The sequence below is a fragment of the Anolis carolinensis genome, chromosome 2 (assembly GCF_035594765.1).
Source record: "Anolis carolinensis isolate JA03-04 chromosome 2, rAnoCar3.1.pri, whole genome shotgun sequence".
NCBI lineage: Eukaryota > Metazoa > Chordata > Lepidosauria > Squamata > Dactyloidae > Anolis > Anolis carolinensis.
The window spans coordinates 178,574,911-178,589,752 of record NC_085842.1 but is presented as its reverse complement, the minus strand read 5'-3'; the positions used below and the strand labels follow the sequence as shown (position 1 = coordinate 178,589,752).

Genomic DNA, 14,842 nt, shown 5'->3' with positions numbered 1-14,842 from the left:
CTCATGGGAGAAAGAACTCTTGTCTGTTGGAGGCCAGTGTGAATGTTGTGAATAATCACGTTGATTAGCATTAATGGCCTTGTCATTAATGTTAATCAAATTCTTTCTCCCATCCTGGGCCTTCCACAGATATATAAACCTTCCTTGCTTCGTTTTTCCAATATACCTCACAACCGCTGAGGATGCCTGCCATAGATGTGGGCGAAATGTCAGGAGAGAATACTTCTGGAACATGGCCATACAGCCCGGAAAACACAACAACCCTGATTCAAGTGTTGTTGCCACCCTGGAATGATATCTCTCCCCCCCCCCCCCAACACTGACATTTCCTGTCTCTAAGGCTAGAGCTGCACTGCCATATAATCCAGTTTCAGAATGCAGATTAACTGCTTTGAACTGGATTATATGAGTCTACGCTGAGGAGCCCCGGTGGCGAAGTGCGTTAAAGCACTGAGCTGGAGACCAAAAGGTCCCAGGTTCAAATCCCGGGAGCGGCGTGAGCGGCCGCTGTTAGCTCCAGCTCCTGCCAACCTAGCAGTTCGAAAACATGCCAATGTGAGTAGATCAATAGGTACCGCTCCGGCCGGCCACATGACCTTGGAGGTGTCTATGGACAACGCTGGCTCTTCGGCTTAGAAATGGAGATGAGCACCAACCCCCAGAGTCGGACATGACTGGACTTAACGTCAGGGGAAACCTTTACCTTTACCTTACACTGCCATATCATCCGGTTCAAAGCAGACAATATGGACTGAGAAACGGGATTATATGACAGTGTAGATGGGGTCTAAAAGACGTCTCTGCCGGGGATGAACAAAAATGATACTTTTCGACAAAGCATATTAAAACAGCTACAGAAGATACTTCTAAGCATATTAAACGACTTACGGGATTTTATCAACAACACAAACGCTAGTAATATTATCCAAAAAATATATTTATTGTGACAGCAAGAGCAGGGTCTTGTTTGGCAAGTGAATGTCCCACTTGGAAGGAGGCCCATGAAAAGACGAATTTCGACAATCAGTCTGGACTCAATGCTGAGGCAACACCTTCAAGGGAGGAAAAGAGGAAACAGTCAAACGAACATGCTAAACTACTGGTCTTTATTTGGGTTGTTGAGCCCCCAATGGCGCAGCGTGTTAAAGTACCGAGCTGCTGAACTTGCAGACGGAAAGTGGAGCGGAGTAAGCACCTGCTGTTAGCCCCAGCTTCTGCCAACCTAGCAGTTCGAAAACATACAAATGTTAGTAGATCAATAGGTACTGTTTCGGCGGGAAGGTAATGGCACTCCATGCAGTCATGTCGGCCACATGATCTAGGAGGTCTACGGACAACGCCAGTTCTTTGGCTTAGAAATGGAGATGAGCACCAACCCCCAGAGCTGGACATGACTAGACTTAATGTCAAGGGAAAACCTTTACCTTTACTGCCCCATAATCAGTTTTGGCCTGAAACATTTTTCTGCTTAAGTGGCACTAAAACTTCCTCTTGCTCTGCACAATTTTGTCATTGTTTCTTTTTTTCCTTGTGGAGCAGTTTGTTTTAATCTGCTGCCATTGGTGGGGCTGGCAATTGTTCCCCATTACACTGGGAATGTTAGAAAATTGAATTCTTGCTCTATTTCAGAGTCAGTCCTGGCATCATGTTTTGAGACAGAAATCAAACTTTTGGGTTGTTTTTTCCCATCAAAACATCATGGTGCAGAAATTGCTGAGTCATGCAAAGAATGGCCAGAGTTCCGCCCTTCTCCTTCTCATTGGCCCAAATAGTGGCCAGTGCATGATTGATGGGTGTTTTTTACCTGAAGTGTCCACATGGCCAAGGAGCATGAAATGGTGTGATCAAGCAGCAAAGCCATACCCCCCTGACCAGATAAGTCAGACAGAGACAAATGTACACTTCCCATTGGCTAGAAGCTAGTCATGATAACAAAGTAATATAAATCTTGTATTCTAGTGTCGGCCACTGTCCCTCCTATAAAGCTTGACTGGCATCCACATGTATGTGCACAGTTTTTTTTTCCTTTCCGCATTTCTGTAAGCCTGAAATAAACCTTACTCTTGATCCAAGAAACATCTCGTCCCCCCCGCCCGCAAATCCTTGAAGGTCCTGAAGCTGTTCATCTCTGGCCTGGGGACTCTTTTGATTGAGAGTTGTGTAATCCTCACAACCTCTGAGGATGCCTGCCATAGATGTGGGCGAAACATCATAGAATCATAGAATCATAGAATAGTAGAGTTGGAAGAGACCACATGGGCCATCTAGTCCAACCCCCTGCTAAGAAGCAGGAAATCGCATTCAAAGCACCCCCAACAGATGGCCATCCAGCCTCTGCTTAAAAACCTCCAAGGAAGGAGCCTCCACCACAGCCCCGGGGAGAGAGTTCCACTGTCAAACAGCTCTCACAGTGAGGAAGTTCTTCCTGATGTTCAAGTGGAATCTCCTTTCCTGTAGTTTGAAGCCATTGTTCCGTGTCCTAGTCTGCAGGGCAGCAGAAAACAAGCTTGCTCCCTCTTCCCTATGACTTCCCTTCACATATTTGTACATGGCTATCATGTCTCCTCTCAGCCTTCTCTTCTGCAGGCTAAACATGCCCAGCTCTTTAAGCCGCTCCTCATAGGGCTTGTTCTCCAGACCATTAATCATTTTAGTCGCCCTCCTCTGGACGCTTTCCAGCTTGTCAACATCTCCCTTCAACTGTGGTGCCCAAAATTGGACACAGTATTCCAGGTGTGGTCTGACCAAGGCAGAATAGAGGGGGAGCATAACTTCCCTGGATCTAGACGCTATTCCCCTATTGATGCAGGCCAGAATCCCATTGGCTTTTTTAGCAGCCGCATCACATTGTAGGCTCATGTTTAACTTGTTGTCCACAAGGACTCCAAGGTCTTTTTCGCACACACTGCTGTCAAGCCAGGCGTCCCCCATTCTGTATCTTTGATTTCCATTTTTTCTGCCGAAGTGAAGTATCTTGCATTTGTCCCTGTTGAACTTCATTTTGTTAGTTTTGGCCCATCTCTCTAGTCTGTCAAGATCGTTTTGATCAGGAGAGAATACTTCTAGAACATGGCCATACAGCCTGGAAAACATACAATAACCCTGTGATCCCGGCCATGAAAGCCTTCGACAACACAGTTGTGTAAATGTCTCTGCTCTGAATCATCTGGCTTAGTCCTTTGTGTGACCTTCCCAAAGCTGAGTTTGTGAACAGGATTACCTTCCTATTTGAGGTGGTCCCTCAACAAAGCAGTTTCTGGCAGGCTCTCTCCTAATTTCATGGGTCTTGATCACAGCAGCAACACAAAATGATACCAATTTATTTCCCACAATTTGCACTGATATAAGGTGCAACTATGCTGTGGAATCAATGCTATTTGGTGCCATTTTAACTGCTGTGCCCAATCCTATGGAATACTGGGTGTTGCAGTTTCATAAGACAAGCATCTCGAGATCTGAGGATTACCTGAGAAGGAATCCCACTGGAGCATTGCAGCACACTAAAATACTTGGGAGTTACCCTGGGCCGTGCCCTGACTTACAAGAAGCACTGCTTGACTATCAAGCAAAAAGTGGGCGCTAGAAATAACATCATACGAAAGCTGACTGGCACAACCTGGGGATCACAACCAGACACAATGAAGACATCTGCCCTTGCACTTTGCTACTCTGTTGCGGAATACACATGCCCAGTGTGAAATACATCTCACCACGTTAAAACAGTGGATGTGGCTCTTAATGAGACATGCTACATTATCACAGGATGTCTACGCCCCACAACACTGGAGAAATTATACTGCTTAGCCGGCATTGCACCATCTGACATCCGCCGGGAAGTAGCAGCTAGCAATGAAAGAACCAAGGCACTGACATCTTTGGCCCATCCCCAGTTAGGATATCAGCCAGCACACCAACGTCTTAAATCAAGAAATAGCTTTATAAGATCTACAGAGATATTCACAGGAACACCTCAGCAAGCGAGAGTCCAAAAGTGGCAGGCCAAAACCCATAACCTCAATCAGTGGCTAATGCTGGATAAGAGACTCTCCTGGGCACACAGAAGACTGGGCAACTTGAAAGGTGCTAACAGACTGCACTCTGGCACCACAAGATGCAGAGCCAGTCTTAAGAAATGGGGCTACGGAGTGGAGTCCACGACATGCGAATGCAGAGAAGAGTAAACCACAGATCACCTACTGCAATGCATTCTGAGCCCTGCTACCCGCACAATGGAGGACCTTCTAATAGCAACACCAGAGGCACTCCAAGTGGCCAGCTACTGGGCAAAAGACTGCTGCTCAGTCGTTTAGTCATCTCCGACTCTTCGTGACCTCATGGACCAGTCCACACCAGAGCTCCCTGTTGGCCGACACCGCCCCCAGTTCCTTCAAGGTCAAGCCAGTCACTTCAAGGATACCATCCATCCATCTTGCCCTTGGTCGGCCTCTCTTCCTTTTTCCTTCCATTTTCCCCAGCATCATGATCTTTTCCAAGCTTTCCTGCCTCCTCATGATGTGCCCAAAATACTTCAGCTTTGCCTCTAATATCCTTCCCTCCAGTGAGCAGCCGGGCATTATTTCTTGGAGGATGGACTGGTTGGATCTTCTTGCGGTCCAAGGCACTCTCAGGATTTTCCTCCAGCACCAGAGTTCAAAAGTGTCTATCTTCCTTCGCTCAGCCTTCCTTATGGTCCAGCTCTCGCATCCATAGGTTACTATGGGGAATACTATTGCTTTGACAATGCGGACCTTCATTGCCAGTGTGATGTCTCTGCTCTTCACTATTTTGTCAAGGTTGGCCATTGCTCTCCTCCCAAGAAGTAAAGGTCTTCTGATTTCCTGGCTGCAGTCTGTATCTGCAGTGATCTTCGCGCCTAGAAATATAAAGTCTGTCCCTGCCTCCATGTTTTCTCCCTCTATTTGCCAGTTATCAGTCAGTCTGGTTGCCATGATCTTGGTTTTCTTGACGTTTAACTGCAACCCAGCTTTTGCACTTTCTTCTTTCACCTTGGTGATAAGGCTCCTCAGCTCCTCCTCGCTTTTGGCCATCAGAGTGGTATCATCTGCATACCTATGGTTGTTAATGTTTCTTCCAGCAATTTTAACTCCGGCCTTGGATTCCTCAAGCCCCGCATGTCGCATGATGTGTTCTGCGTACAAGTTGAATAGGGAGGGTGAAAGTCTGCAGCCCTGCCGCACTCCTTTCCTAACCTTGAACCAGTCTGTTGTTCCGTGATCTGTTCTTACTGTGGCTACTTGGTCTTTATACAGATTTCTCAGGAGACAGACAAGGTGACTTGGTATCCCCATACCACCAAGAACATGCCATAGTTTATTATGATCCACACAGTCAAAGGCTTTAGAATAGTCAATAAAGCAGAAGTAGATGTTTTTCTGAAACACCCTGGCTTCCTCCATTATCCAGCGGATATTGGCAATTTGGTCTCTCGTTCCTCTGCCTTTTCTGAACTCAGCTTGGACATCTGGCAACTCTCGCTCCATGTATTGCTGAAGTCTGCCTTGCAGGATCTTGAGCATTACCTCACTGGCATGGGAAATAAGTGCCACTGTACATTTATTATTAGTGCAATTTTTTTAATTAAAAAAAGTGTTTCCAAATGCATTACAACTTGCACCCTCGGTTTGCTTCTGACACGAGAAATAAATAAATAAGGTCTTGAGCCTTCTCCTTCCAAAAATAAATCCCACGATTCCACAGTATTCAGCCAAAGTAATTAAAGTGGTGTCAAACTTCATTAACTCTCACCATAGGCTATCATTCGTGGCAGAGTATGATTGCCTTCCAAGTGTAGAATCTTGGCGATAAGTCTGTAAGTGATTGTAGAGACTTATTCTTGATCCATATGTTCTTTTGCAGTTAGGACACCCATTTCCAGGTGGAAGGCGGTCCCAACAGGTGCTGGCTTGACGCGCCTTCCTCTTGACACGTTTCTCCCTTTCGCCCGTCATTTATGCCTCTTCAAATTCCACAGCACTGCAGGTCACAGCTGACCTTCAGTTAGAACGCTCGAGGGCCAGGGCCTCCCAGTTTTCTGTGTCTATGCCACAGTTTTTAAGTTTAGCTTTAAGCCCATCTTTAATTCCCTTTTACTGTCCACCAACATTTCATTTTTCATTCTTGAGCTGAGAGTATAGTAACTGCTTTGGGAGATGGTGATCGGGCATTCACACAATGTGGCCATTCCAGCGGAGTTGATGGCGGCAGATCACTGCTTTAATGATGGTAGTCTTTGCTACTTCCAGAACACTAACGTTTGTCCACTTGTCTTCTTCCCAAGAGATTTGCAGGATTTTTCGGAGGCAATGCTGATGGAGTCATTCCATAAGTTGAGAGTGAAGTTTGTAGACTGTCCACGTTTTGCTGTTTGTAACTCAGGGGCTGCCTTTATTGTAGTTTTTCTCTTTCTCTTTTACTGGGTGGCGCAGTGGGTTAAACCCTTGTGCTGCTGAACTGCTGACCTGAAGATTTGCAGTTTGAATACACAGGATGGGGTGAGCTCCCGCTGTTAGCCATAACTCCTACCAATATAGCAGTTTGAAAACATGCAAATGTGAGTAGATAAATAGGTACCATTTTGGCGGGGAAAGGCAAAAAGACACTCCAAGCAGTCTTGCCGGCTACACAACCAGGAGGTGTCTACAGACAACACAGGCTCCTCAGCTTAGAAACAGAGAAGGGCACCTCCCCCAGAGCCAGACATGATCACCACCTCCAGAGCCAGAAATGAAAGGAGAAGGCTTTGCCTTTGTCTGTGTATTTGTGTCTCATTGTATGTCATTGTAACAAGGCATTGAGTGATTGCCTGTATTTGTTTATATATGCCGTAATCCGCTCTGTGTCCCCTTGGAGAAAAGTGCGGAATATTAAAAACTGTTGTTGTTATTATTATTATTTTATTTTATGACACAGCAAACAAGAGAGATATGCTGGATTTCGTATCACAAAAGTGCAAGTCGAACACTTCCCAAGTGTCTTATATTATTATTATTATTATTATTATTATTATTATTATTATTATTATTATTATTATTAACACTTCCCAAGTGTCTTATATTATTATTATTATTATTATTATTATTATTATTATTATTATTATTATTGACACAATGACATAGTATGACACGATGGATTTCGTATCACAAAATCACAAGTTGAACACTACCCAAGTGTTTAGGACTGTGTGATGTACACACCCAGTAGGATGGCCTTTTGCAGTTGGCAGATCGTAATTTTGTCAATGTCTATTGTTTCCAAATGTCGGCTGAGATCTTTTGGCACGGCACCCAATGTGCTGATCACCACTGGGACCACCTACACTGGTTTCTGTCAGAGTCTTTGAAGTTCAACCTTGAGGTCCTGATAGCGGCTGAGTTTTTCCTGTTGTTTTTCATCAATTCGACTGTCACCTGGTATGGCGACAGCAATAATCCAAACCTTTTTCTTTTATTTATTTATTTACAGTATTTATATTCCGCCCTTCTCACCCCGAAGGGGACTCAGGGCGGATCACATTACACATATAAGGCAAACATTCAATGCCTTAACATAGAACAAAGACAAGACAAACGCGGGGCTCCGAGTTGGCCTCGAACTCATGACCTCTTGGTCAGAGTGATTTGTTGCAGCTGGTTGCTCAACAACCTGCACCACTACTACTACTACTACTTCTTCTTCTTCTTCTTATTATTATTATTTTAATGTTGTTCAGCTGTTATTCATATTTGCTACCTTCCTGTCCCTCGCCTTTGCCTCAGAGTACATCCAGCCTCCATCTCTCCCTATTCCTTTTGTGCCATTGTGCCTCATTGGCTGTTGCTAGGCAGTGGTTAACATTGCTGCCAGCCCTGCTTTTAATGTGTCTGCTTTAAGCTGAAGACTCTATTTGGAATCGTCCCTTTCATTGTCAAGAAGTGTGTGTGTATATACACATGTGTGAGTACTCACAACTGCTTACCTCTCCCCTCCCGGGGTGGTGCATAGCCTTCAGGTAGCAGCGCATCCTGCCGGTTTCCCAGCACAAAAGCAAGCGTGGCTAGGACCAGGGCATCTGCAATGCCAAGCAAGGCCAGGGTGAAGGCCCAGTGTATGCTGCAGGCACCCAGGGTGTAGCTCCTCGCCCGCGGGCCACAGAGAGCCCTCACTTCTGGCGCTCCCCAGCCATCTGGGAAAACCAGGCAGCCAAGGGCCTGGCAAGTTGCTGGCAGAAAAACAGGGAGAGAGAGAGGGACGTGAGAGAGGGAGACAGAAATAATAAAATTAAGTGACAGCTACAGCATGCAAATGTGAGTAGATCAATAAGTACCGCTCTGGCGGGAAGGTAATGGTGCTCCATGCAGTCATGCCGGCCACATGACCTTGGAGGAGTCTATGGACAACGCCGGCTCTTCAGCTTAGAAATGGAGATGAGCAACAACCTCCAGAGTCAGACACGACTGGACTTGATGTCAGGGGAAAATCTTTACTTCTTACTGCACTAAACATTTTGTGATCAATTACAAATGACAAGATGCGTCTTTCATCCCCAGTCCAAATAAATTGGGGATAAAACTTATATTGAATTATAGAGTTGAAAGGGACCCCTCAAGATCATCCAGTGTAACCTGCTTTTGTCATGTAGAAACATACAACCTGAATTTGGAGGGGGGGGAGAAGGACACAATGACGATGACACAGTACCCATGTTTAACTATTTGAAAGGATTTCATAGCTTGTTTACTGCTTCTCTAGAGACTAGGGCACTGAACAATGGATTCAAATTGTAGGAAAAAAACTATCCCTAAACTAGGGAACCTCAAACTTTTACAGCCAAGGGCCAGTTCACAATCCTTCAGACTGGAGGGGGACATGGAGGAACACTATAGTTTGAAAAAAAAACAAGAACGAATCCCTATGCACATTGCACATATCTTATTTGGAGTGCAAAAACCAGAAAAGGACAATATGATATTTAAAATGAAGAAGAATTTTAACCAGTATTTCAATTGGAAGTGTGAGCTTGCTTTTGCTAATGGGATAGTCAAGTTAATTAGGATTGTTATTTTGTGACTTCAAGTCGTTTCAGACTTAAGGCAACCCTAAATGTAAAGTTTAGGACAAGGTTTGGGGAAATGACCTTGGAGGGCCGCATATGGACCAAGGACCTTAGTTGGGACCCGTCTTACATCTTTCAAATTAGGGCCTTGATGTGACTTTTGAAGACACTATGCCCAAAATGTTCAAAACCCTGGATCCAGCCTGGAAAGGAGAAAATATATTACAGTAAAGTCTCACTTATCCAACATTCACTTATCCAATGTTCTGGATTATCCAACGCAGTTTGCCTCCCGCCCCAATCCACAGCTGTTTCTCTAGGCAGCAAGCATTGGACTTTTTATGGATTTAATTTCCGACAATGTTGCTACCGAAAGTTCATTTTATGCAGTTCTATCTTTATTTGCAGTCAATTTGTTAGTAGCCAGTGTTTTTTTAGTCAATGTTTTCAATATATTGTGATGTTTTGGTGCTAAATTCATAAATACAGTAATTACTACATAATGTTACCGTGTTTTGGACTACTTTTTCTGTTGATTTGTTGTAAAACATGATGTTTTTGGTGCTTAATTTCTAAAAACATGACATAATTTGATGTTTAAGAGGCTTTTCCTTAGTCCCTCCTTATTATCCAACATTTTCGCTTATCCAACGTTCTGCCGGCCCGTTTATGTTGGATAAGTGAGACTCTACTGTATCTCTTGCTCTGCAACCTACCTCAACCATCCATATGTTCTGGAATTCATCTTCCATCATCCTTGGCCAGCATGTTTTTTAGGAATTGTAGTCCAACGTGTCTGGAAAGTGACTGGCTATCCTATAGTGCAACTAGTCCCATTGTGACCCAAGGTTTTTTTTTTTTTCCGTGTCAGGAGCAACCGGAGTTGCTTCTGGAGTGAGAGAATTGGCCATCTGCAAGGACGTTGCCCAGGGGACGTCCAGATGTTTTGATGTTTTTACCATCCTTGTGGGAGGCTTCTCTCATGTCCCCGCATGGAGCTGGAGCTGATAAAGACAGCTCATCTGCACTCTCCCCGGGTGGGATTCGAACCTGGCAACTTTCAGGTCAGCAACCCAACCTTCAAGTCATGAGGCTTTTATCCCCTTGGCCACCAAATGTTTTAGTATCTAAACCGAAAACTATTGAAAATTTGGAAAGTTAACTTTTAAGAAAGATAAATGTACAGATGTGCTGAAGCCATCCATGACTGCACATTAGGTAGACACAAATTCAGGTCAATTATGGGCAGCTTCAGTGTATCATTCTGCTCAATTCGTCATAAAAGTAACTTTCCAAGCTCCGCAGTACCATCCTCCTGCCAAGGAGGCACAGAGCACCAGGAAATTCTCCTGCATACCTAGAGAAATTAATGAAGTTACATGTGCCTAGCTTAAAAGGTTAGCTTGCAGATTGGCATGGGTCACGTATACAGTTTTGAGACAATTCTTACACATTACAGAAATACAAAATGCTATAAAATATTGGCAGAATATCCACTGTTGGTTATGGGTGGGATTTTAGTGGAAGGAGAGTTTTCTATCCCAGCTTCCCAAAGTCTTCAAGGACGGTTGCTCTCCATTTGCATGTTCTCTGATATTGAAGGCCAAGCTTCCTACAGTCAGTGGCAGAGGACAATGGAGCAAGTGAAAGAAAATCGGGATATTAGGGCGGGATCCTCAAACTTTTTAAGCAGAGGGCCAGTCCATAATCCTTCAGATTGTTAAGGAGCCAAATTATCATTTGAAAAAAAATCCGAACAAATTTTTATGCACACTGCACATGTCTTGTTTGTAGTGCAAAACAACAACAACAACAACAACAAAAGAACAATACAATATTTAAAAATAAGAACAATTTTAACCAACATAAACCTATCAGGATTTCAATAGGAAGTGTGGGCCTGCTTCTGGCCAATGAGATTGTCAAGTTAATTAGGATTGTTGTTCAACTCATTTCAGATTTTGGGCAAGCCTAAGTCTAAAACTGACGGTGGGGGCTAAGTAAATGACCATGGAGGGCCGCATCTGGCCCACGGGCCTTAGTTTGTGGACCCCTAGTCCAGTTTGTCCCCTCAACAAAGAACCAAATCTATTTCTACCTGTAGCAGGCGCACATGTTGAACTGTTTTCCAATGTGTGAAACAGCTTCGTGGCCTGCCATTTCAACATATTAGCGCATACCACATTCAGTGGGTTGTGCAAGACTAGATCATTACTCCCCTACCCCACATGGGTTTGTTGTTTCTCCATGTTTTTAGCTAGCCCAGATTTTCCTCCTCTCATCTGCATCCACCAGTCCTATGCCAGAAGACATCACCCTTTGCTCCCCATGAAGGGTCTCGTCCTCTCTCACCTGCTGAGAGCTGCTGCCAGGCGGCCACCTTGTAGACAGTCCCAGGGCTGCAGAACCAGAAGAGACCCAAGGAAGCTACACTGCCCATCACCAACACCAGGGCCATAAGGACAAAGACAGCAGCTGCCTTGAAGGATGGGATGGGCGTCAGGGTGACCAGAGACCCCTCACACTGGAGGACGTTGTCTCGCTCTGTGCAGACTTGGTAGAGGCCAAAAGATCCCACGGCACTCACACTGGGGTCAGAGAGGATCCCCGAGGGGGGCAACTCGTAGGTGAGGGATGCTGTCTGCACCCATGTCGGCTGGATCAGCACCACAACCTCAAGGATGCCAAAACAGAGAGTACAGCCAGCCCAGAGGGCACCCACCGCCCTGGCATTGCGCACAAAATCCGTCTGGTAGAGCGCTGCTGCTTCCCGGGCTGGCAACATGACCCACGTCTTTTTTGCAGGGCACACAACCCTCCTTTGCTTGCCTTAGGAATACTTAGTCTCTCTTTTTCCAAAGAATGGAAGTGAAATCCAGATTGCTTTTTCCTAAGACACTAGAATCCAGCTATTGAATACCCTCTTCCTCTGACTGTATGAAAAACTCAGTTCTTTTTCAAATGCTTGGTTATATTCCTCCTGTGGAAGATTTCTGCATTCCTCCACTCCAGCAGCTGCTGTTCTCTGAATATTAGGAGATGGAGCAGACACTCTTTTCTTTGATTTTTTCGGAGATGATGGTTGCTGGCATCCCTTCGTCTGCAATCTCTACACAGCTCTAGATGGTCTCATGGAAGGGAAAGAAGGGTCTGCAACCTTTCTCCCTTTTTTCCTTCCTTTCCTGAGACTGGCTCTCTTCTTTTGCAGGATGGAGCGTGGAGGAAGGGGAAAGCTGCTCCCCCAGCCCATCCTCCACCTCCTTCTACAGACTGATCTTTTCAAAACATACTCATCCAGCAGGCAAAGACAGAAGAAGCCTCTTGGCCAGATGCCCAGCCAGAATCGTTCGCCTTGTTCTCTTGTCTCGCTCTGTCGCCTAGTGAGAGCTGCAGTGAAGACGGAGCGGGAAGCTAAGATGCCGGGCTTGAGGCACCTGCTGCCCACGGCCTTTCTTGCCTCCCACACAAGACAATGCAGAGGTTCTATGCTAAACCATTTGCTGGCTTGGCAAAACAAGGAGAAAAGGAGGTCAAAAATGAAAAGGAAATGGGCAGAAAGGAAAAGGACACAAAAAGGAGGCAAAATGGCCCTATCTCCAAAATTGACATCATTGGAATGTAATCCTGGAGAAGAGAAACTCCACAGCTTCCTGAAGAGAAGGGAAATTTACAGTAGAGGGCAGCAGACTATTCTATGTGTGTTTTGCAGGGAAACAAATTGTTGACACAGACAATTAATTATAGAGGAAGCCAAAAACAAACCATCTCGATGTAAAAAAAGGTATGAAAGTAATGAAGTTGGCGTAAATTGATAGTCGATTTGAAAATGCATACAGCCATACTAACTATACTTCAGAATTTCCCTATGCAGAACATGGAAGTAACAATAACAATTCCAAAGGTAAAGAATTGGGGCGTTGGGTCACGAGGATGTGACAAAGAAAGAATAAAGCCAGTTTGTTGGTGTAATAAGGAACCTTTGCTAGTTGTTTACAAAAGGAACTTTTAAGGGTTGTCGAAGGCTTTCATGGCCGGGATCACAGGGTTGTTGTATGTCTTTCGGGCTTTGTGGCCATGTTCCAGAAGCATTCTCTCCTGACGTTTCGCCCACATCTATGGCAGGCATCCTCACCCTGGACTCTACACAGATATATATTCTTTCCTTTCCTTACTTAGTTTATCCATACCTCACAACCTCTGAGGATGCCTGCCATAGATGTGGGCGAAACGTCAGGAGAGAATGCTTCTGGAACATGGCCACACAGCCCGAATGACATACAACAACCCTCTTTTAAGGGTTGTTTTAGTTTTCAGACTAGGAGCCTCCGGTGGCCTAGGGGATAAAAACCTTGTGACTTGAAGGTTGGGTTGCTGACCTGAAAGCTGCCAGGTTCGAATCCCACCCGGGGAGAGCGTGGATGAGCTCCCTCTATCAGCTCCAGCTCCATGCGGGACATAAGAGAAGCCTCCCACAAGGATGGTAAAACATTTTTTTAAAAAAAACATCCGGGCGTTCCCTGGGCAACGTCCTTGCAGATGGCCAATTCTCTCACTCCAGAAGCAACTCCAGTTGCTCCTGATACAGACAAAAAAGTTTTCAGACTTGAAGTTTTCAGGTTTTATGCTATTATCACATGAAGCTTACATATTTTTCCTCTTCAGAAAGGTAACGGGTGGGTGGACATGCAGTACAACAAGTAATGGATCAACTTTATCCCGTTATAATAGGCAAAGCAAGAAGTTACTTTTAAACAACTGTAAACAATAATGGAACATATGACTTCTGAAATGTAACTTTCTGATTCTGGCCAGTGTTTAGTAGCATAAGTTTATTGCAGTGGTGAACCCACCTGTAGATATTTTGCTACCTTATGTGATGATGGGAAAGTTATCCTCCATGTAAAGAAAAGGTTTACATAGGCATTAGCAAGGATTATGGGAGGGCTCCATGGTACTCAAGGCTAGGCCACCTGAACATGTTTAAGCTAAGTCACTTGTTACATTATAGCTCCCAACATTTCACAGATGAAAACTGGGACTCCCAACTTCAGAGTATGGTCAAGATGACATACACTCTTAATGAAGGTGAATCCTCCAAGTGGGTGCAGAGTCAAAAAAGATTCTCCATACAGAAACCTTGATCAGTGAGGGACAATTTACTTCACACAGGTGGTTACAGCTGGCATGCACAATGGCTAAAAAGGTAAAGGTAAAGGTTTCCCCTGACCTTAAGTCCAATTTTGATCGACTCTGGTGGTTGGTGCTCATCTCCATTTCTAAGCCAAAGAGACAGCATTGCCCATAGACATCTCCAGGTCATGTGGCCGGCATGACTGCATGGAGCGCCGTTACCTTCCCGCCAGAGCGGTACCTATTAATCTACTCACATTTGCATGTTTTCGAACTGCTAGGTTGGCAGGAGCTGGGGCTAACAGTGGGCGCTCATTCCGCTCCTGGGAATTGAACCTGGCACCTTTCGGTCCGCAAGTTCAGCAACTCAGCGCTTTAAAACACTGCGCCACCAGGGGCCCCATGGCATGGACAATGGCTAGCAAAACAGAAATCAAGACAGGCACATTATTATAACAAGTCAGCTGAAGTTCTGCCTGAACTATATGTTTGTTATTGTTAACTGTCTTCAGGTCAACTTTGACTTACGGCGACTCCATGAATGGGAGATCTCTAAGGCCCCTTCTACAATGCCATATAAAATTCAGATTATCTGCTCTGAACTGAATTATATGGCAGTTGTAGACTCATAGGATCCAGTTCAAGGCAGATAATGTTTTA

The 14,842-nt window shown here is 44.9% G+C and overlaps 1 protein-coding gene across 1 annotated transcript; it reads right to left on the bottom strand.

Moving 5' to 3' along the window:
• Nucleotides 1-919: 919 nt before the first annotated feature.
• LOC100551714 (LHFPL tetraspan subfamily member 3 protein) lies at nt 920-12,653 on the bottom strand. The gene is made up of 3 exons (XM_003215743.4): nt 11,405-12,653; nt 7,976-8,218; nt 920-1,052 (listed from the first exon to the last, which is right to left on the bottom strand). The coding sequence occupies exons 1-3, from the start codon at nt 11,835-11,837 to the stop codon at nt 1,024-1,026; spliced, it is 705 nt and encodes a 234-aa protein (XP_003215791.2). The 5' UTR covers nt 11,838-12,653; the 3' UTR covers nt 920-1,023.
• Between the last annotated feature and the right edge of the window lie 2,189 nt (nt 12,654-14,842).

What these genes read in the sequence shown, in the direction of transcription:
- LOC100551714 (XM_003215743.4), bottom strand. Translation starts at nt 11,837, where the DNA reads ATGTTGCCAGCCCGGGAAGCAGCAGCGCTCTACCAGACGGATTTTGTG. An exon ending in CTGGCAGCAGCTCTCAGCAG is followed by an intron (nt 8,219 to 11,404) that starts GTGAGAGAGGAC and finishes TTTTTCTGCCAG; the next exon opens with CAACTTGCCAGGCCCTTGGC. An exon ending in ACCACCCCGGGAGGGGAGAG is followed by an intron (nt 1,053 to 7,975) that starts GTAAGCAGTTGT and finishes CCTCCCTTGAAG; the next exon opens with GTGTTGCCTCAGCATTGAGT.